The 23,645-nt window shown below is 43.7% G+C and overlaps 1 protein-coding gene across 1 annotated transcript; it reads right to left on the bottom strand.

Moving 5' to 3' along the window:
* Positions 1–6,206: 6,206 nt before the first annotated feature.
* Positions 6,207–23,376, bottom strand: LOC139024591 (putative leucine-rich repeat-containing protein DDB_G0290503). The gene is made up of 26 exons (XM_070439480.1): positions 23,362–23,376; positions 21,523–21,633; positions 21,326–21,402; positions 21,165–21,234; positions 20,785–21,065; positions 20,460–20,616; positions 18,894–19,031; positions 18,500–18,613; positions 18,330–18,383; positions 17,982–18,128; positions 17,728–17,823; positions 17,472–17,609; positions 17,230–17,367; positions 16,904–17,083; positions 16,516–16,707; positions 16,094–16,198; positions 15,360–15,956; positions 15,038–15,214; positions 14,823–14,925; positions 14,315–14,695; positions 13,841–14,030; positions 13,486–13,607; positions 9,417–9,650; positions 8,887–9,152; positions 8,588–8,719; positions 6,207–6,341 (listed from the first exon to the last, which is right to left on the bottom strand). The coding sequence occupies exons 1-26, from the start codon at positions 23,374–23,376 to the stop codon at positions 6,207–6,209; spliced, it is 4,350 nt and encodes a 1,449-aa protein (XP_070295581.1).
* Positions 23,377–23,645: the final 269 nt, after the last annotated feature.

Raw genomic sequence — 23,645 nt, 5'->3', positions numbered from 1 at the left:
TCACCACATCCTCATCGGCAGACTCAACAGCCTTGGTTTCTCAAATGATTGCCTCGCCTGGTTCACCAACTACTTCTCCGACAGAGTTCAGTGTGTCAAATCTGAGGGCCTGTTGTCCGGGCTTCTGGCAGTCTCTATGGGGGTGCCACAGGGTTGAATTCTTGGGCCGACTCTCTTCTCTGTATATATCAATGATGTCGCTCTTGCTGCTGGTGAGTCTCTGATCCACCTCTACGCAGACGACACCATTCTGTATACTTCTGGCCCTTCTTTGGACACTGTGTTAACAACCCTCCAGACGAGCTTCAATGCCATACAACTCTCCTTCCGTGGCCTCCAACTGCTCTTAAATACAAGTAAACTAAATGCATGCTCTTCAACCGATTGCTGCCTGCACCTGCCCGCCTGTCCAGCATCACTACTCTGGACGGTTCTGACTTAGAATATGTGGACAACTACAAATACCTAGGTGTCTGGTTAGACTGTAAACTCTCCTTCCAGACTCACAAAAAACATTTCCAATCCAAAATTAAATCTAGAATTGGCTTCCTATTTCGCAACAAAGCATCCTTCACTCATGCTGTCAAATATACCCTCGTAAAACTGACCATCTTACCGATCCGCAACTTTGGCGATGTCATTTACAAAATAGCCTCCAACACCCTACTCAACAAATTGGATGCAGTCTATCACAGTGCCATCCGTTTTGTCACCAAAGCCCCATATACTACCCACCACTGCGACCTGTATGCTCTAGTTGGCTGGCCCTCGCTTCATACTCGTCGCCAAACCCACTGGCTCCAGGTCATCTACAAGACCCTGCTAGGTAAAGTCCCACCTTAACTCTGCTCGCTGGTCACCATAGCTGCACCCACCCAAGGCACGCGTTCCAGCAGGTATATCTCACTTGTCACCCCCAAAGCCAATTCCTCCTTTGGTCGCCTCTCCTTCCAGTTCTCTGCTGCCCATGACTAGAACGAACTACAAAAATCTTTGAAACTGGAAACACTTATCTCCCTCACTAGCTTTAAGTACCAGCTGTCAGAGCAGCTCACAGATAACTGCACCTGTACATAGCCCATCTATAAATAGCCCAAACAACTACCTCTTCCCCTACAGTATTTATTTATTTATTTTGCTCCTTTGCACACCAGTATTTCTACTTTGCGCACTCATCTCCTGTCAAATCTACCATTCCAGTGTTTTAATTGCTATATTGTATTTACTTCGCCACCATGGCCTATTTATTGCCTTTACCTCCCTTATCTCACCTCATTTGCTCACATTGCATATAGACTTATTTTTCTACTGTATTATTGATTGTATGTTTGTTTTACTCTATGTGTAACTCTGTGTTGTTATATGTGTCAAACTGCTTTGCTTTATCTTGGCCAGGTCGCAGTTGTAAATGAGAACTTGTTCTCAACTTGCCTACCTGGTTAAATAAAGGTGAAATAAAAATAAACAAATAAAATGCAGGTAGCCTATTGCCCCTGATAGCCTAGTCTACTGTAGGCTATGTGAAATGAACGATTTAGCAGCTTGCTTTGGTCAAATTGACTGACTCATTTATTTAACATGAATAGCAAGGCGATTTTGAGGTAAGAAGTGCTTCTGTTACTCAATAGCCTGCTAGAAGATGCTACTGAGGATTTAAATCACTGAATCATATATTAATTATATGGATATGAACTTAATAGGCATATGCTTGTCAACAACAGCAGTGTTTTTATTTTATTTTTACCTGTAGCCTAATCTGACAGACTGTTACCAACAGCTGATCAGCATTTGCGATAGAACTGTGACCATGATCACTTCCAATTTAATTAACTAAACATGGTCATTAATAACTGCATAATAAGGCAGGGCTACAACAACAATAAACTGAAGGTATGGGCTATTTATTTAATCTGTTTGCCAGCTCCAGGTAGGCTGCACAAGTGGGACAAATTGATTTGCAATGACTCCAGTGATATCGCCATTTCAGCATATTTATTGTATCAAATGGTAGGCTACAGTAGCCTGCATATAAATGAATGGGCTACTTAATGGCCAACAGATGTATCACTCTCCACATTCGGCGGGCAGGTTGAATAAAGACAAACAATTCCTTTAAAAATCCATAAATATATAATTAGTGTGCAATTTACAGTATATAGGCTACATTGAGGTTTTTCTTTAATTATTTTATGCTATCTGTTAATACTGCATTTTTTATTTAGTTAACCTTTATTTAACTAGGCACGTCAGTTAAGAACAAAATCTTATTTACAATGACGGCCTACCCCGGCCAAATCTAAACTTTAGGGCTAAACTGTACAAGCTCAACAGCCAATCACCAAATAATGTTTTTGGGAAGGACAGAAAAATGAACATCAAACCACGGAGGCAGAAAGGACATTGTTGAAGTTTAATTCAAAAAGAAAAGCTGCTAAAGGAGAATTGAAAATAATGAGAAGGAGGGGTCCGAAAAGATTTGGTGAAGTGGTAGAGGATGATAGCAGTGCCGGCTATGTTATGTGTGATGATTGTGAGGCTCTATACAAATTTGACAGTCGCAAGACGGGACTTCAAATAGGCTTATGGCATGTTTCTTTTTAAAACATTTTATTTCACCTTTATTTAACCCGGTAGGCCAGTTGAGAACACGTTCTCATTTACAACTGCGACCTGGCCAAGATTAAGCAAAGCAGTGCGACAAAAACAACTACACAGAGTTACACATAAACAAACGTATAGTCAAATAACACAATAGAATAATCTATGTACAGTGTGTGCAAATGTAGAACAGTAGGGAGGTAGGTAATAAATTGGCCATAGAGGCAATATAATTACAATTTAGCATTAACACTGGAGTGATAGATGTACAGATGATGATGTGCAAGTAGAGATACTGGGGTGCAAAAGAGCAAGAGGGTAAGTAATAATATGGGGATGAGGTAGTTGGGTGTGCTATTTACAGATTGGCTGTGTACAGGTACAGTGATCGGTAAGCTGCTCTGACAGCTGATGCTTAAAGTTAGAGAGGGAGATATAAGACTCCAGCTTCAGTGATTTTTGCAATTCGTTCCAGTCATTGGCAGCAGAGAACTGGAAGGAAAGGCGGCCAAAGGACATGTTGGCTTTGGGGATGACCAGTGAAATATACCTGCTGGAGCGCGTCCCATGGGTGGGTGTTGCTATGGTGACCAGTGAGCTGAGATAAGGCGGGGCTTTACCTAGCAAAGACTTATAGATGACCTGGAGCCAGTGGGTTTGGCGACGAATATGTAGTGAGGGACAGCCAACGAGAGCATATAGGTCGCAGTGATGGGTAGTATATGGGACTTTGGTGACAAAACGGATGGCACTGTGATAGACTACATCCAGTTTGCTGAGTGGAGTGTTGGAGGCTATTTTGTAGATGACATCGCAGAAGTCAAGGATTGGTAGGATAGTCAGTTTTACGAGGGTATGTTTGGCAGCATGAGTGAAGGAGGTTTTGTTGCGAAATAGGAAGCCGATTCTAGATTTAATTTTGGATTGGAGAAGCTTAATGTGAGTCTGGAAGGAGAGTTTACAGTCTAACCAGACACCTAAGTATTTGTAGTTGTCCACATATTCTAAGTCAGAACCATCCAGAGTAGTGATGCTAGTCGGGCGGGAGGGTGCGGGCAGCAATCGGTTGAAGAGCATGTGCTTAGTTTTACTATAATTTAAAAGCAGTTGGAGGCCACAGAAGGAGTGTTGTATGGCGTTGAAGCTCGTTTGGAGGTTTGTTAGCACAGTGTCCAAAGAAGGGCCAAATGTATACAGAATGGTGTCGTCTGCGTAGAGGTGGATCAGAGAATCACCAGCACCAAGAGCGACATCATTGATATATACAGAGAAAAGAGTTGGCCCGAGAATTGAAACATGTGGCAGCCCCATAGAGACTGCCAGAGGTCTGGACAACAGGCCCTCCGATTTGACACACTGAACTCTATCTGAGAAGTTGTTGGTGAACCAGGCGAGGCAGTCATTTGGAGAAGCCAAGGCTATTGAGTCTGTCGATAAGAATGCTGTGATTGACAGAGTCAAAAGCCTTGGCCAGGTCGATGAAGACGGCTGCACAGTACTGTCTTTTATCGATGGCGGTTATGATATCATTTAGGAAATGTTAAAGGAACTGTAGCTTACTGGTTAGATGGGTTAAATGGAAACTGAAATCTGGATATTGACTAACCAGAATAACCTACTGTTTTTTTGGCAAACTCCAAAGTCCTCTGATAATATTAGTCTCGTGCGATGACAGAGAACTTCACCGATGTCAACTAGAAGCATTCATTCTATCGATCTATTACATTATTCTGTTGAGCAAGGGTTTATTTAGTCTTCTAGGGCAACATATAAAGACAAAAGAGAAGCTACATGTATCTAATTATTAAGTTGACTAACAAATAGCCTCCCAAAATGTTGGAAATTATAAGCAGAAACTTATCTAAATCAGTCAAAAGAAAGTTGTGCACCCACTGTCCCAAACAATTCTGCAGTCTTTGACTGTAGCCTATAGCACATTTTTTATATTTTCGGGTTAGGGTTGGGTGCAGGCCGTAGTTGGGCGGTTGCGGATGAGTTATTAGCAATTGCTGGCGAGTGTAGGTGAACAAACAGCTGACCCGTGCACAACTATGCATCTCTACCTGATAGTCAGCAGCAGCAGGTCAGAGTGAATTATATATTTAATTGTGTTGCAATTTAGAAGTAGCCCAATATGCCCTCAACCCACGACCAATACATTTTCACCTGCATCGTTTTCAAAGTAGTCCAATTTGAATTGGAAAGTCATGGACATGGCAACCCTGCATCCCTCAGACCATCCGGTGCATGGACATCCTGTGCGGAGTGTAATCCGAGAGCAAGCGTGCAGTTGTGGAGAGTACAGTACATCGAGCTTATGGACAGACAGGTCAGTAACTCATCAAATATGATATGATATTGTGTAAAACATATAGATGCATGTAGATGCATCAACATTTTTACTTAATGTCCCCTTTTCCCTATGTTTTAGACATGAGGCGTGACATGCAAGGTAAAACATAATTTAAACATCACATTTATAAATTCCCACTGTGCCCATGATAAAATGCAATGTGAATTGTGTTGTACTACTGAATGAAACTGTGAGAAGATGCACTCAGACCAGCCTTAGTGATTTAACTTACCTTAACTACATTACTTTAGTTGGTGGCTTTGAGCAAAACTTGAATGTAATATAACCTATTCTAGGAGCCTATTGTTTGTACATGATCTTTATTCATTGTTCACTTGTTTTTCAACAATGTCAGGTACAGGCTGGGGCCTTCAGCCAGTAAAAAATCATTTGAACATCACAGATATAAATTCCCACTGTGCCCATGATAAAGGTAAATACATTACTTTAGATGGCTGCTTTGAGCAACACTAATATGTAATATAACCTATTCTGGGAGCCTAGTGTGTGTATATGAACTATGTGGAATATTTTTGGACCATTGGCTTCCCTGAAAACAGATACTGACAGGAAGAGCATTATGAGTCTGTCAGAGACCGTCACGCTGGATGGGGATGGTGATGGAGGCTTTGGTGGTCCACACAATGAAGAAGCAGATGTCCCTTCCAGTGATGTGGAGCTGACCTTGGTGCCAGTAAGGATAGTCTTCACGAAGGCGGTAAGACCCTCCCTCCTTGATATAGAAATCCTTCGACTGCCTCTTACACCATCGGGACACTTGACCTCCACCACTGCTGTGGTGCCCACCAGACCATCCGGTGAAGAAGACCCTGTGACCCTAAGCCCTGACTCCTGAACAGCCATCCCGTAACCATTTTGAATGCCTTGATGCCCTCCTCTTCGTTATCTGTGCCCCACAGAGAACACCCCATCCAACGACTGTGATCTGAGGACCAATCTTAGCAGCGATGGAGTAACGTGCATGGCCCTAACCACTGCTCCATAACTGCTGGCCGTCAACCTCCCTCTCCTCATGGTGTGCCAGTTGGTGTTGGTGCGCTGTCCAACTGTTGCCTGCCGTATAGCTTCCTGCTGCTGCACCGACAGCACCATACCAGCTAGGATCCCTGCATGTCCCAGGTGCCATTGTTTTTTTAACAATGTCTGGTACAGACAGGGAGGCTAACGGTTGTTCTGGCTCAGGTTCAAGGAGCCATTCCATTCCACTGAACCTGTCCCGGAGACGGTTCCTTAGTCACTGAAGATCCTCCTCTGTGGGCTCTCGGGACAGAGGCTTGTAGTCTTCGGCCGTGTACAGGTCCTCAACTGACTGCACCTGGTTGGGCTCCAAGGAGGCATTCACATATGGTACAGACAATCCCCTTGTCACCTACTGGGTAGAGACCTGCCAAGAGGAAGGATGTTAAGTGCCACATGCCTTTCAATGCATGACTATGAACACCTTGAAATGCATTTGTTGTAAGAAATGTGCTATATAAACAAAGTTTGATTTGATTGATGACAGCTGTAGAATATTTAATAAACTAATTTACACATGAGGACAAGTGCAGTTTTCCCATAAACTCTTAATTGATAACTTCGGATTTTATCACTTGACATATCAATCATATAGTGGGAAGGATCCTATAAATCAAGACTGTGTGAATGCATGTACCACTCCAAATACATATATACTGTGCCTTTGAAGATTTGTCTCTGGTCATAAAACTATAATACAGGCTGGTATCTGGGGTAACGACAACATTCTAGAACGGAGTTATCACTCATCCAAGTCTGGTATCCATGGTCATCTGGTTAATGATAATATACCTCTGAACAAAAATATAAACGCAACATGTAAAGTGTTGGTCCCATGTTTCATGAACTGAAATAAAAGATCCCAGAAGTTTTCCATACTCACAAAAAGCTTATTTCTCCCAAATGTTGTGCACAAATTTGTTTACATCCCTGTTAGTGAACATTTCTCTTTTGCCAACCAAGATAATCTGTCCACCTGACAGGTGTGGTATATCAAGAATCTGATTAAATAGCATGATCATTACACAGGTGCACCTTGTGCTGGGGACAATGTGCAGTTTTGTCACACAACACAATGCCACAGATGTCTCAAGTTTTGAGGGAGCGTGCAATTGGTATGCTGACTGCAAGAATGTCCACCAGAGCTGTTGCCAGAGAATTGAATGTTAATTTTTGTACCATAAGCCTCCTCCTACGTCATTTTCGAGAATTTGGCAGTACGTCCAACCAGGCTCACAACCGCAGACCACGTGTATGGCGTTGTGTGGGCGAGCGGTTTGCTGATGTCAACGTTGTGAACAGAGTGCTCCATGGTGGAGGTGGGGTTATGGGCAGGCAAAAGTTAGACAACGAACACAATTGCATTTTAATGTACAAAAATACCGTAACGAGATCCTGACGCCCATTGTGAGGCCCATTTTATTTTTTTAATATAAGGCATCTGTGACCAACATATGCATATCTGTATTCACAGTCATGTGAAATCCATAGATTAGGGCCTAATTTATTTATTTCAATTGACTGATTTCCTCATATGAACTGTAACTCTGTAAAGTCAATGAAATTGTTGCATGTTTCATTTATATTTTTGTTCAGTATAATTGATTGTGTCTTTTTCTTTGTAGAATGTTGACAGCTGTGTAAAACACATTGTATTGCTAAGATGCTCAAACTTAACTTAATAGCTACACTCATAACACAGGATAAACTTTATCCCTCATGCTGGCCCTGACCAAACCGGTAAGTTGGCCCTCACCAGAGCTGCACTTCTCCACATGGCCAGACTTCTAGTGGTCTTCTCCCCTTTCAATGCTCTTATGTTCATCCTTGAAAATGCCATAAGATCTGAAATAGACACCAAAGTCGACATACTGTACAAACAATTATCTAGGCTAAATTTAATGTTTAAGTATTTCTTTGTTGTAGTGTGTACAGTAACATTAGTTCTATCTTAAAAATAATACTTTGAGGAATACGTTTTTATATATTTGTTTTATTTTTATGTTCAGTTCATATATTATAATTTAAAACTATGCATTTAGGTGTCTGTAATAGAATATACTTGTTAAAAATGAATGTAGACATTAATGAATTAAATGCATTTCTTCTATAGCTTTCAAAATCTTTTACAATGGCGTACCAAAATGGCTCCTCCTGTTAGTCATCTACGGTTAATACTTATAATTGTATAGGTGTGCGTTTCTTTTTCTTCTAAATGCATATAATTGTAACACACCCACATCGTACCACACCCCCAAGACTGAAATCCTTTTTTTTAATGAGCAGCAGAAAAACACAGCAGCAGAGTTCAATCGCTACACGCCGCGTTCATATGCTGTTCACTAGGAGTTTCCTAGTTCCGACTAGCACGTGAACGCGACATCAGTGCATAAGCTTATCATGTGCGTCAAATTTATATGGCACATTTCTACATGGATTAATCTGTCCAAAAATACAACACAGAATTGAGAGAAACAACAGCATTGCAATGCAAACTTTTATTAAGACTGATGAGGGAAGCTCTCATTCTTTCTATTTGAATCCATGAAACAAAGATTGGCTTAGTGGAATGATGATCATTTGCTGCTATTCACTCACTCTCTCTACTTTCCCCAGGTTCACTCTTCTCAGTCGTTTGACGGCCTCAGAAAGCATCTTCTTGTTTTGAGATTGCTCCCTCTTCATTATCTCAATTTTATTCTTCAGTTTCAGGTTTTCCAAGTAGAAATCCTGAGGGGAAAACCAACATGTAGAGAATACAAGTTAAGAATATGCATTGCTGTTATAAAATCTATATATTAATATATAAATATTAATAATCATAATATTGAAACCTGTGGCATTTCAATTCCCCCTTGGGGACCACTAACAATACATTCAAATTCCGAAGGACTCACTGCTGACTGTGACGTGGGATTGGAGTTGTTGTTGTGGCACTCCTGTAGTAGCCTACTCATCTTATTGGTCATTGTCTTCCCTTCTGATATCAGTCTCTGCAGGTTGATGCAATCATCTTCCTGGCCAGTGACATTAGGGCTCTTGTCATTTGCCCACAGTGAGGATAGGCTACTGTTCAATAAGGATGGGACCGAGTCATCTATGCTGGAGGTAAGGCTGCTTTGTGAGAGGTTGTCATTGTCCTTCTTGGCATGATCTCTTCTCCCTGAATAATAAAAACACTTGTGATAAAGTCACTGAATTTAGTTGAATTTGCCATTCAAGTCAACCAATGTGTTGATTTTCCTAAGCAGAAACCTATCTTTGACAGCTAATTTGATTACTAGTGTTACATTTACTGTATGTAATCTTGATGGTGATATGAGGGACATAAAGCCATTTCAATGAAGCTTCGATTGAAAATATGCTGCCATTTCTTTTTACGCCATCACAATACATAATGATCACTGAGACATTTCACAGTTCTTACTTGTACCTGAAGGACTGCTTCTGCTTGAATGTCTGGATGCTCCACACTCCACATAGTTGATGTTGATGATCTTTGGAGGGCACTCGGGCCAACCAGAATGCTCAGGGTGTTTCTCCTCTGTGGCTTTAGTCTGTATTGTGTCCTTATCGGCAAGCTGTGCTCTGATTCGCTGGATCTCAGAGAGGAGTTGATTTAGCTTGGGGTTGTCCGGGAGACCGCCTCCAAACTCTGATGCTGGATGAAAGTGTAGCAACTCAACAGAATCAACATCACATCTTTATTTTTTTATTTCACCTTTATTTAACCAGGTAGGCTAGTTGAGAACAAGTTCTCATTTACAACTGCGACCTGGCCAAGATAAAGCATAAGCAGTGTGAACAGACAACGACATAGAGTTACACATGGAGTAAACAATAAACAAGTCAATAACATAGTAGGGGGGGGGGGGGAAGAGAAGAGAATCTATATACAATGTGTGCAAAAGCATGAGGAGGTAGGCAATAAATAGGCCATAGGAGCTAATAATTACAATTTAGCAGATTAACACTGGGGTGATAAATCATCAGATGATCATGTGCAAGTAGAGATACTTGGTGTGCAAAAGAGCAGAAAAGTAAATAAATGAAAACAGTATGGGGATGAGGTAGGTAAATTGGGTGGGCTATATACCGATGGACTATGTACAGCTGCAGCGATCGGTTAGCTGCTCAGATAGCAGATGTTTAAAGTTGTTGAGGGAGATAAAAGTCTCCAACTTCAGAGATTTTTGCAATTCGTTCCAGTCGCAGGCAGCAGAGAACTGGAAGGAAAGGCGGCCAAATGAGGTTTTGGCTTTAGGGATGATCAGTGAGATACACCTGCTGGAGCGCGTACTACGGGTGGGTGTTGCCATCGTGACCAGTGAACTGAGATAAGGCGGCGCTTTACCTAGCATAGCCTTGTAGATGACCTGGAGCCAGTGGGTCTGACGACGAACATGCAGCGAGGGCCAGCCGACTAGAGCATACAGGTCGCAGTGGTGGGTGGTATAAAGGTTTTTAGTAACAAAATGGATGGCACTGTGATAAACTGCATCCAGTTTGCTGAGTAGAGTATTGGAAGCTATTTTGTAGATGACATCGCCGAAGTCGAGGATCGGTAGGATAGTCAGTTTTACTAGGGTAAGTTTGGCGGCGTGAGTGAAGGAGGCTTTGTTGCGAAATAGAAAGCCGACTCCTGATTTGATTTTGGATTGGAGATGTTTGATATGAGTCTGGAAGGAGAGTTTGCAGTCTAGCCAGACACCTAGGTACTTACAGATGTCCACATATTCTAGGTCGGAACCATCCAGGGTGGTGATGCTAGTCGGGCGTGCGGGTGCAGCAGCGACGGTTGAAAAGCATGCATTTGGTTTTACTAGCGTTTAAGAGCAGTTGGAGGCCACGGAAGGAGTGTTGTATGGCATTGAAGCTCGTTTGGAGGTTAGATAGCACAGTGTCCAAGGAAGGGCCAGAAGTATACAGAATGGTGTCGTCTGCGTAGAGGTGGATCAGGAATCGCCCGCAGCAAGAGCAACATCATTGATATATACAGAGAAAAGAGTCGGCCCGAGAATTGAACCCTGTGGTACCCCCATAGAGACTGCCAGAGGACCGGACAACATGCCCTCCGATTTGACACACTGAACTCTGTCTGCGAAGTAGTTGGTGAACCAGGCAAGGCAGTCATTAGAAAACCGAGGCTACTGAGTCTGCCGATAAGAATATGGTGATTGACAGAGTCGAAAGCCTTGGCCAGGTTGATGAAGACGGCTGCACAGTACTGTCTTTTATCGATGGCGGTTATGATATCGTTTAGTACCTTGAGCGTGGCTGAGGTGCACCCGTGACCGGCTCGGAAACCGGATTGCACAGCGGAGAAGGTACGGTGGGATTCGAGATGGTCAGTGATCTGTTTGTTGACTTGGCTTTCGAAGACCTTAATAGGCAGGGCAGGATGGATATAGGTCTGTAACAGTTTGGGTCCAGGGTGTCTCCCCCTTTGAAGAGGGGGATGACCGCGGCAGCTTTCCAATCCTTGGGATCTCAGATGATACGAAGGAGAGGTTGAACAGGCTGGTAAATGGGGGTGCGACAATGGCGGCGGACAGTTTCAGAATAGAGGGTCCAGATTGTCAAGCCCAGCTGATTTGTATGGTCCAGTTTTGCAGCTCTTTCAGAACATCTGCTATCTGGATTTGGGTAAAGGAGAAGCTGGGAGGCTTGGGGAGTAGCAGCGGGGGGGCGGAGCTGTTGGCCAAGGTTGGAGTAGCCAGGAGGAAGGCATTGGCCAGCCGCTTGAGAAATGCTTGTTGAAGTCTTCGATTATCACGGATTTATCGGTGGTGACCGTGTTACCTAGCCTCAGTGCAGTGGGCAGCTGGGAGGAGGTGCTCTTGTTCTCCATGGACTTTAGTGTCCCAGAACTTTTTGGAGTTAGAGCTACAGGATGCAAATTTCTGCTTGAAAAAGCTGGCCTTTGCTTTCCTGACTGACTGCGTGTATTGGTTCCTGACTTCCCTGAACAGTTGCATATCGCGGGGACTATTCGATGCTATTGCAGTTCGCCACAGGATGTTTTTGTGCTGGTCGAGGGCAGTCAGTTCTGGAGTGAACCAAGGGCTATATCTGTTCTTAGTTGCTTGTCTAAGATGGTGAGGAAGTTACTTTTAAAGAATGACCAGGCATCCTCAACTGACGGGATGAGGTCAATATCCTTCCAGGATACCCGGGCCAGGTCGATTAGAAAGGCCTGCTCGCAGAAGTGTTTTAGGGAGCGTTTGACARTGATGAGGGGTGGTCGTTTGACCCCGGACCCGTAGCGGATACAGGCAATGAGGCAGTGATCGCTGAGATCYTGATTGAAGACAGCAGAGGTGTATTTGGAGGGCAAGTTGGTCAGGATAATGTCTATTAGGGTGCCCATGTTTAYGGATTTAGGGTTGTACCTGGTGGGTTCCTTGATGATTTGTGTGAGATTGAGGGCATCTAGCTTAGATTGTAGGACTGCCGGGGTGTTAAGCATATCCCAGTTTAGGTCACCTAACAGAACAAACTCTGAAGCTAGATGGGGGGCGATCAATTCACAGATGGTGTCCAGAGCACAGCTGGGAGCTGAGGGGGGTCGGTAGCAGGCGGCAACAGTGAGAGACTTATTTCTGGAGAGATTCATTTTTAAAATTAGAAGYTCGAACTGTTTGGGCATAGACCTGGAAAGTATGACAGAACTTTRCAGGCTMTCTCTGCAGTAGATTGCAACTCCTCCCCCTTTGGCAGTTCTATCTTGAYGGAAAGTGTTATAGTTGGGTATGGAAATCTCAGAATTTTTGGTGGCCTTCCTAAGCCAGGATTCAGACATGGCAAGGACATCAGGTTTGGCAGAGTGTGCTAAAGCAGTGAGTAAAACAAACTTAGGGAGGAGGGTTCTGATGTTGACATGCATGAAACCAAGGCTTTTTCGATCACAGAAGTCAACAAATGAGGGTGCCTGGGGACATGCAGGGCCTGGGTTTACCTCCACATCACCCGAGGAACAGAGGAGTAGTAGGATGAGGGTGCGGCTAAAGGCTATCAAAACTGGTCGCCTAGAGCGTTGGGGACAAGGAATAAAAGGAGCAGATTTATGGGCGTGGTAGAATATATTCAGGGCATAATGTGCAGACAGGGGTATGGTGGGGTGCGGGTACAGCGGAGGTAAGCCCAGGCACTGGGTGATGATAAGAGAGGTTGTATCTCTGGACATGCTGGTTATAATGGGTGAGGTCACCGCATGTGTGGGAGGTGGGACAAAGGAGGTATCAGAGGTATTAGGAGTGGAACTACGGGCTCCATTGTGAACTGAAACAATGATAACTAACCCGAACAACAATATACAAGGCATATTGATATTTGAGAGAGACATATAGTAAGGCATAAAGTAATCGCAGGTCTTGATTGGGAGAGCTAGCTAAAACAACAGGTGAGACAACAGCAGCTAGTCAGCTAACACAGTTATCTAGCAAGAATAACTGTAGATGGAGAGAAAAAGTGAGAGACCTTCTTGTATACATTACCAGTGGGGTTGACTGCAGCTGTCCTCATCTGCTTGGACCCTTGCATCTCCTCACAAAATGACTTGAGGAGCTCATTGCTGTTGGTGAGCTGTTTTTGATAGGCATCGAGTTCTCCCCTCAACCTTAGACAGTGAAATAAACTCACATCAAGTCTTCTATTTGTCTGTCAACATCTAACTCGATCAGCCTGAGAGCCAGTTCTGTTTTAGCCATCTGTTCTGCAGTACCGTTGTCAAGCCAAAGAACCTCTGCCCCAGGCTATAATTCAATGGAATACTAACAGTCAAGACTGGGATGAAGGAGTCTGGAGATTGGACTCCTACTATTTCCTATACTTATTATTACTTCCTCCAACCTGTCTATCTCTTCCTGTGTGGCGCTAAGTGAGCCTTCCAGGCTCCTGTTGTTGTCCTCAGAGCGTGCGAGCCCCTCTGTCAGCCTCTCTCTCTCCTCCCTCAGCATGTCACTCGCTCTCTGGAGCCGTGTGAGCTCACAGGCTGTCTCAACCAGAGACGCCTTCAGTCTCTCTGACTCAGCATGCACGCCTGGACATCAGAACAAAAGCATGTACAGTAACAGTTCACCCCTGATTATTCCCTCTGAACAGTCACGCAGTTAAGTGTGAAGGTAAGTATGTTCACCACTTGAATAACTAGGTAGTTAGTGTAAAATAATTTGTTGGCTCATTAACTTTAGTGTAACTCCAGTTTTCGTGTAAATCTTTCATTTACATTAATGCATGATTTACGTGAAAGTCCAAAATAAGTTTACATCTCAAGTTATGATTTGCCCCTAAATAAATAAATAATGATCCCTATGTCTGACTGACCTGGGTGGTTCTGGCCCATCTCTGTCCCTGCCTGCTGGGCTCCAGTCTGAGTTGCTGCCTGCTGGGCCTTATGGTTCTTCAGATGCTCCTGAAGCCTCCTGTTTGCCTGGATGCTCTCCTCCAGACTCTGTCTCAGCCTCAAGATCTCCTGCAGCTGCTCCTTCATTTCTTCTTCCACTGTGAGTGAGTTGGAAGGGGAGAAACTGCGTCCATCACTCCCCTCTCTCTGAGCCATAATGGATCTGCACAGGTCCAGCTGGCTACGCAGGGTCTTGTTGAGGCGCTTGCTAGCCCTCAGTCTGACCAGCAGACTGTCATTCTCCCTCTGCAAAAGTTGGAGACACCTCTCACACTTGGTCGGGCCAGCCTCGGTTGAAGGAACTGGGAAGAGGGAAGAGGGAGGAAGAAAGGAAAAGGGGAATGAGAGAGTAAGAGTCTTTATGAGTCTTTTACAATGACACTTCAGCTACAGACCACCCCAGACCACAGACAGACCACTTAAACTCACCTTCACTGTTCTCTGGGATGGTGTGGTTGTCAGGGTCTAGAGTCTCTCTCTGACAGGGATTAGTTCTCCCCCCCTCCCTTTGGACTGCAAAATGCTCCAGACCCTAATCAAAAACACACAGTAAGATTGATAAGAGTAGGAAATTAGAAATGGGAACTGTAGATAATTGATTGAATTACAATATAATTGACCTCAGTTCTGATGGTCTACAGTACCTTGATGACTTGCTCCCTCTCAGTCAGGAGTCTAAGTTCAGAGACCTCTGAGCACTTCTCTTGCAGGGAGGCAGAGATCTGAATCTGTGCTGTGGATAGCTTCTCCTGCCTCTTCCCATAGTCCTCAAGCTCCAGCGTATGCTTGGCCAGAATCTGTCTGTGATGTTCTCTCAACTCCTTCAAAGAGAAAATATAAATTAGTTTCTGGCAGCGTTGTCTCAACGTCTGTGGTTAAAGGAAAGAGAGGAGACAGAACCTTTTGGCCAAAGGTAGTGTATTATGCACACCTATATATGGTTCTGGTGGAATCTATTCTCGTTACCTTGAACATCTGTTCATTGATGGTGATGTAAGACATTAGCTTCTCTACTGTGAGTTTGTAGTTTGTCAGCTGTATCTCCTTGTCTGCTGTGCTCTGCATGAACAGCAGGTCCTTCTCTTTCAACATCTGATCCAGTTGCTCCAGTTTCATACTACTGTCCTCAGTCTGGCTCTGTAGTTTCTGTTCTGCCAGTTGATTTTCTAGCAACAGTTTGTCCTTATCGTCAGTGATCTGAGCCAAAATGTCCACAGTCTCCTTGAGTTTCTGTTCCAGCTGCTCCAACTTCCTGTCTCTGTCCTCCGCTTGACCCTGCAGTTTCCTGTCTGTAAGTTGATTGTCCTGCAGATATTTGCCAGTGGTATGAGACAAAATGTCCTCCATTTCCTTGAGTTTCTCCTCTAGCTGCTCCAACTTCCTGTTGCTGTCTTTAGCTTCACCCTGCAGTTTCTCAATTTCAAGTTGATGGTCTGTCATCTGTGTCTCCTTTTCCTGGGTTGTCTGAAGCAAAATGGCTTCTGTCTCTTTTAGCCTCTGTTCAAGTTGTTCCAGCTCTTTGTTGCTACCCTCAGCCTGGCTATGCAACCGGCCAACCATGATCTGGGGAATGAGATGAGACAAACAGTCCAGAAATAGGTACAATACATTCCCCATTTTCATTCCACAACTAGAAATTACACTGTGAAATGGTAATTATATAAGAATGACCAAATAATTACTTAGAATTGTCACTCTACCTCTAGATCCTCTGAGTTCTTATTGACAACCTCCTGTAGCTGGGATATGATATAGTCTTTCTCCTGGAGCTCCTGGTCCAAGCCCTTCATCACTGACTCTAAAGACTACAGGAGAGAGACAGGAATAAGAATCCTGAAATGATATCTGATGTTCTATCACTTAACACCAGATGTATTGCAGTAGGTTGAGTACCTATATTATCAAGTCAATGAGTCACATATATGTGTAGAACATGGGTCTCCACTACACTGCAGTCACTTTAGAGTTATGCACTAAAGTTATGCACTACTTTTATATAGACAAAGAGTTACAAAATAACAGGTTCCTAGGTTTGAGACCCCTAGTCTACGTGACTCTTGTATAAGGACATATATTCCTTGTAGATTTGTCCTAAAATGCAGAACAATGAGGTTTCTGTTACCTTTAGCACTTGAGCATTGATACTGGTGGCAGACTGGATCTCTTCCACTGTGAGTTGGTGGTCAGTCAGCTGGCTCTGCTTATCTGCATTGGTTTGAGCCAACATGTCCTTTGTCTCTCTCAGTCTCTGCTCCAGTTGTTCTAGCTCCCTGTTGCTTTCCTCCATCTGGCTGTGGAACTGACCAGCCATGACCTGAAGAGATATTACCGGCAATATGACAGAAACTCTGAATGAGATTAATTTGAACAATACCTTTTTTTGCTCATGTTCAACTTCGCTAGGATGTTGTTGTTTCCTCCAAACCATTTTTAAATGCAACGTCCAGAATCTTCTGGGTAGCATTTTTGGGGAATATAGCATTCAAAAGCATAATTGTGTCCTCCTATACCTCCATGTCCTTGTTCTTCCTGTCCAGAGTGGCCTGTAGGTGTGCAAAGGACCTGTCCTTGTCTTGTAGTGTTTGGCACAGGCTCTCCTCCAGCTCCTGCCTGGCTCCCTGCAGACGGTTAAACACATCCCTGGTCTGAGCCATCTCTATGTCTCGCTGTCGCATCAGAGCATCCACACTCTGCTCAACACAATACATTGTATTATTAACATTAATAACATACAACATAAAAAAATTAAGATGGATGACGTATGAATACAATTTAAAGTGATATATCACAGGGGAGATACTTGCCTACCCCTCTGGTGAAACTGAGGTAAACATACATTTATCAGATCTTGACAGCAAGACAGCTGATTGTTCCTATCTTGCAGATCGGTTAGCTTCTGCATCAGTAGAGACAGGTTTGAAGAACTGTCGTTTCCTTTCCCTTCAATGGCAGTGAGGATCTCATCCTTGGCTTGCTAGGAAAATATAGGGATTCTCTTATCAATTAACAAACCGCATTCCATATGTGGTGAAGTACTGGAATCACCACAATGTAATAGTATGCATTGAGGTAAAGTACATTTATAGCATCTTGGATGTGAGACAGGAGATCTTCTTGGGCAGGCGGGTGTGTTTGGATGTCCAGCAGAGCCTTCTGAAGACGCTCAAACTCCCTGTTGTTCTGCTCTACCACAGACAGCAGCTCTTCCCTGGCTCTCTGCACCAGAAAACATATAGCTATCAATCTACTCTATTTCTAACAAAAAACAAAGGTATGGAAATGTACAATGAGCAAAAGCTCCAAAGAATATGATATGTGTGACTGTGAATCTCACCTCAGAATTCTCTTTCACCTTTTCAACCTGCTGCTGAAACACTGATTCCTGATGGTGACCAGTGGTAATGTCAGGGCATGTGCACACATGGCCCTCCTGAGAAAGAGAATGTCAAAATAGGTTCCCTTTCACACTCCTGTGTATATTATCCAGTGAACACATTGACAGTCAATGGAAATTATATGATACCAATACGGTATGCTTTTTCATACAGTGCTTGCTTAGTTGATTCTGGCTTGTTGTAGACCTAATACCTGTAGCAATTTATCTTTTTCCTGCAGTGTGCAGTTGAATGTCTTTACGGCAGCTTCCAGCTCCTTCATATGAATCTCCTTCTCTGTTAGGAGGAAGTCTTTCTCTGCCATCTCTTCATTGGACTGTTCCAAAGCATCCTGGAGCTCCTGACAGACAAAGGAACAGTACTTGAACAGATAGAATAGTGATCTGCTTATCTATGCTGATAAAGCTAATTAGCTTATCAGTTCTTGAATTTCACGTTTTTTAAAAAAATATGTGAAAAATTACACAAACATGTCACAGGAGAAGTGAATAATTTAACTCCAGAATTGGAGAACAGAGGACCTGGAGAGAAAAGGCGTTACCTTGGTCTTTGAGTCATATTTGACCTTCTCATTGGCCAGCTCATTCTCAAGAGTCTGGGGAAAAACCAACAACAACATACTCAGGGATGGATAAATAAGAGCTAAGCAATAGATGGATGGATCTACACACAATAGTTTTGGTCAGCGTATGAACAGCTGTGAGTTCTTACATGGATTGTATCCTCATGGCTAAACAGCAGATTGTTGAGGGTCAGCAGTTCTTTCTCCTTCTCCCGCAGACATGCCTGAAGCTGGCCTATCGTGTCTGTCACTCCATCGCTTGACTAAATGTGAAAAGGGACAGAGGTTAAAGATGGGTCAACTTGACATTATATAACCCAATTTACTCCATTACTCCAGCATTTCATTTACATTTTGTTAATTTCGCAGACGCTCTTATCCAGAAAGACTCCAGAAAGGAAGTCAGCACATTCAACTAAGGTAAGTAAGTCAACCACAAAACAGTTATGTCGATGCCAGGGATTGAACCCGGAGCCTCATACATGCAAAGCATGCACTCTACCCTGAGCTACATCTCCTTCTATGGATGGATGATATTCTTACCCGAACAGCTTTTTTCTTCTCACTATCTTTCTCATGTATTTTGCGGTTGAGTTTCAGGATGGCGGCTTCCTGCTCCTTGACTTTAAACTCACATTCAGCCAGCTGGAAATCCTTCTCTGCCATCACATCCTGCATCTCCTGAACAGTGAGTTATCAGCACCGTTATTATCATCATTATGACACAATTATTATAGATTTGGGACATATCTAGTCATTCTCTGTTCCTGCAACAAACACACTGTACTACACTATATATACAAAAGTATGTGGACACCCCTTCAAATTAGTGTATAAGTGTATAAAATCGAGCACACAGCCAAAATGAAAGATTCTCCATACACAAACATTGGCAGTAGAATGGCTTTACTGAAGAGCTCAGTGACTTTCAACGTGGAACCGTCATAGGATGCCACCTTTCCAGCAAGTCAGTTCGTCAAATTTCTGCCCTGCTAGAACTGCCCCGATCAACTGTAGGTGCTGTTATTGTGAAGTGGAAACGCCTAGGAGCAACAACGGCTCAGCCGCGAAATGGTAGGCCACACAAGCTTGGCCTACAGGCCACACAAGCGCACAGAACGGGACCGCTGAGTGATGTCCTCGGTTGCAACACTCACTACCGAGTTCCAAACAGCCTCTGGAAGCAATGTCAGCACAATAACTGTTCGTTGGGAGCTTCATGAAATGGGTTTCCATGACCGAACAATCGCACACAAGCCTAAGATCATCATGTGCATTGCCAAGCGTTGGCTGGAGTGGTGTAAAGCTCGCTGCCATTGGACTCTGGAGCAGTGGAAAACAGTTCTCTGGAGTCATTAATCACGCTTCACCATCTGGCAGTACGACGGATGAATCTTTGTTGGCGGATGACAGGAGAATGCTACCTAAGTTTGGTTGAGGAGGAATAGTGGTCTGGGGCTGTTTTTCATGGTTCGGGCTAGACCCCTTAGTTCCAATGGAGGGAAATCTTAATGCTACATCATGCAATGACATTGTAAACGATTCTGTGCTTCCAACTTTGTGGCAGCAGTTTGGAAAAGGCCCTTTCCTGTTTCAGACAATGCCCCCGTGGACAAAGCCAGGTCCATACGGAAATGGTTTGTCGAGATTGGTGTGGAAGAACTTGACTGGCCTGCACAGAGCCCTGACCTCAACCCCATCGAACAACTTTGGGATTAATTGGAATGCCGTCTGCAAATCAAGCCTAATCGCCCAACATCCGTGCCCGACCTCACTAATGCTCTTGTGGTGAATGGAAGCAAGACCCCGCAGCAATGTTCCAACATCTAGTGGAAAGCCTTCCCAGAAGAGTGGACTTTTGGTTATGTAGTGTATGTGAATGATAACTTTTGTTTTAGATTGGGCCAATATGTAATTTGATGCTTGATTTGATCTTGAATTTTGGATTTTGTGTCTCATTCCACCTTCATGTATCTGTCATATTTCCTCTTCTCTCTGCCATGATCCTGTTCCAGAGCCTGAGAAATAAAGGTTTTAAAGGTTAATGACTGACACACACACACAAACACATGCAGACACAGACACAGACACACACACACACACACTGACCTGCAGGTCCATCTCTCTCTGAGCAATGAGAGATGACAGCTGGCGGTCAGGGTCAGCTGATGGCTGGTCTCCGCTACCCTGGCCAGCACTACTGTATCTCAGCTGGTCTATTAGAGCCTCCTGGGACTTCACAGACGCCTGCAGCTGCTCTATCAGCCTGGGAGAAAGTGAGGGACATAGAGAGAGAGATAATGAAAGAAGAAGAGGGAGATAATTAGAGGGAGAGAGAGAGAGTACAATCCTGTAACAGGTAAGGACAAACTTAATTCATTGTGATTCCATGGAGGGAACAGATAAACCTAAGGAGGTCTCCAGTCTCTCCTACCAGTCTCTCTCCTCCAGCAGACTGAGTAGGTCCTGGAACTTATCCGGGTTCTGGTCTGGTTCCTGTTCCTTGGATAGGGGGTCAGTCTGTGTGGGTGCATCGGACTGGGAGTGTTCAGGCTGGGTTGGGGTGTCCAACTGGGAATGGTCAGTCTGTGTGGATATGTCAGATTGGGAGTGAACCTCCCCCTGAAGCTCCTTCTCCATCTCCAGGCAATGCGTCCTCTCCTGCTCCAACATTGTTGGCAGCTTCCCCACCTCCACTCTGGATGAATCCAGATCCTGGAAATAAATGGGAATGATATTCAGCAAATCTTGGAAGACATTGGAGAACACTTGGTTATGGAATACATCTTCAGCCTAAATGTGTTGTTCAGATACCTTCCCTAGCTGCTGGATCTTGGTGTTGTAGTACTCTCGGAGCTGCTCCATCTGCTCTGGGTAATCTTGACTAGATCATACAAACCACAGGCAGATTAGATACAATACCAAACAATATGATTTCTAGTCAGTCAAAATGAAAGGTTCTCGGCTAAACTTACAGTGCAAGGGCAGAGACCCTCTGCAGCTCCTTCATTTCCTCTTTCAGTGTTTCAACCTCTACCTTCAGGTCAATGTTCTGTGTTGAGACAAAAACACATGTAGTTATACAGTAGGCCTACCTGTACAGTATTCCTTCAAAATAGTTACATGACTGTGCTGTTCATGGCTTTACAGAGATCCGTCTCTGATCACTCACTGTTTTGTACATTTCCTCAACAGAGTCATCACACCTCTGCTGCAGCCGCTCCTCGTAGAAGAAGATGCGGAGTCTGAGGTTGAAGTTGTCCTTCTTTAGGTCAGAGATGATCTGAGAACAACAGTGTGAGGAGGAATAGTAGTGTTGGACCAGAGTTACATGTACTGCCTATCTATGGCTCTGGTGAGGCCTATTTAGAGCAGCATTTTTGAATGAGTGGTAAGAAGTCTTTTGAATTCATGGCCCCATCTTAAACGACTAAATGTAATGAAGCCTTCATAAACCCTTTATAAGTCGCATATACAAATGCTTTAGAAGTCACAAATAAGCAAATGTCATGCTATAAATGTTGGTAAAAAGGTTGTCACTATTGGCAAAGCACCAGATCACTTGTTATATCATCCATCCTTAGTTCTTTGCTTATAAATCATTTGTGAAGCATTTATCTAGTCGTGCTTATGAAGACGATTATACAAACAGGCTAGTCGTCATGTAGGCTAGTGTAGGCCGACGGTCCGCCCCTAGGTGGTGAGGTTAGGCACCAACACATCTGCCACACTGACCCTCAACACAGGGGTCGTGCTTAGTCCACTCCTGTCCTCCCTGTTCACCTACGACTGCGAGCCAGGCCTAATCAACCCAACATCAGTGCCTGACCTCACTAATGCTCTTGTGGCTGAATGGAAGCAAGTCCCCGCAGCAATGTTCCAGCATCTAGTGGAAAGCCTTCCCAGAAGAGTGGAGGCTGTTATATCAGCAACGGGGGGACCAACACCATATTAATCCACATGATTATGGAATGAAATATTCAACGAGCAGGTGTCCACATACTCTTGGTCATGTAGTGTATCTACCTCAATTACCTCGTACCCCCGCACATCAACTCTGTACTGGTACGCTGTGTATATAGCCAAGTTATCATCGACTCTGTACTGGTACCCTGTGTATATAGCCAAGTTATCATCGACTCTGAACTGGTACCCTGTGTATATAGCCAGGTTATCATCGACTCTGTACTGGTACCCTGTGTATTTAGCCAAGTTATCATCGCCTCTGTACTGGTACCCTGTGTATATGGCCACGTTATCATCGACTCTGTACTGGTACCCTGTGTATATAGCCAGGTTATCATCAACTCTGTACTGGTATCCTGTGTATATAGCCAGGTTATCATCGACTCTGTACTGGTACCCTGTGTATATAGCCAGGTTATCATCGACTCTTTACTGGTCCTGGTAGTATAAGCCAATTATCCATTACTCATTGTGTATCTATTATTACTTTTATATCACGCGTTTAACTTTTCTTTTATTCTCTATTTTCTTTCTCTCTGCATTGTTGAGAAGGCCAGTAATAAGCATTTCACTGTCAGTTTACACCTGTTGTTTACAAAGCATGTGACTGCTGTGTCTGCACCTGTGTTATCTCCTTCATGGTGAATGGTCCATCGGTGGTCAGCAGGTCCAACTGCCCCAGCTTCTCTGTGAGTCCATTTTTTAACGCTCTGCTGACAGTTTGGTTTGACCTAAACACGGCCTGGTCTGGTGTTTAGCAAAAAGTATAAACCAAGAAGTTAAAAAAATAACCATGAGAATTCCACATAACATATACTTCATGTATAATCATTTCTATTTGGAGTATTTCACCTGTTTAGAGCAGCAAAACCATGTTCATGGTTACATCTGCTCCTTCTGACCATCAATGACACCAGTGCACGTTCTAGAACTCAGTAAATCATTTGATGCCTGACTGATGTGAGTAACAATTGTCTCCTAGGTAACAACATGAAGCTCTCTACATTCCTTAAAAGTGATAGCTATCATTAACAAACTTTCCCACCTTCTTTGATATCATCAGCGCGGAGATGAGGCGAGAGCAATATATTTTTCAACTGTTGACGATTTGACTGATGTATGCAGTGGTGATTTTAGTATGTAAATCTTGGTGTACATTATATTTTTAGATGCATGTCAGCAAAGCCACTACACAACACAACACCATCAAGAATTGCACTATAATGGTGACAACGGTGCCACAAACTGTTCGGGCCTACATAAAGCTGTCCCAACAGCAGAGTCCCAACAGCAGTCCCAACACCTTACCACTGGTACACCGGGCTATCA

This window comes from Salvelinus sp. IW2-2015, linkage group LG4q.1:29 (assembly GCF_002910315.2).
Source record: "Salvelinus sp. IW2-2015 linkage group LG4q.1:29, ASM291031v2, whole genome shotgun sequence".
Classification (NCBI taxonomy): Eukaryota; Metazoa; Chordata; class Actinopteri; order Salmoniformes; family Salmonidae; genus Salvelinus; species Salvelinus sp. IW2-2015.
The sequence above is the reverse complement of the archived record's forward strand: the minus strand, read 5'-3'. Positions and strand labels throughout refer to the sequence as shown.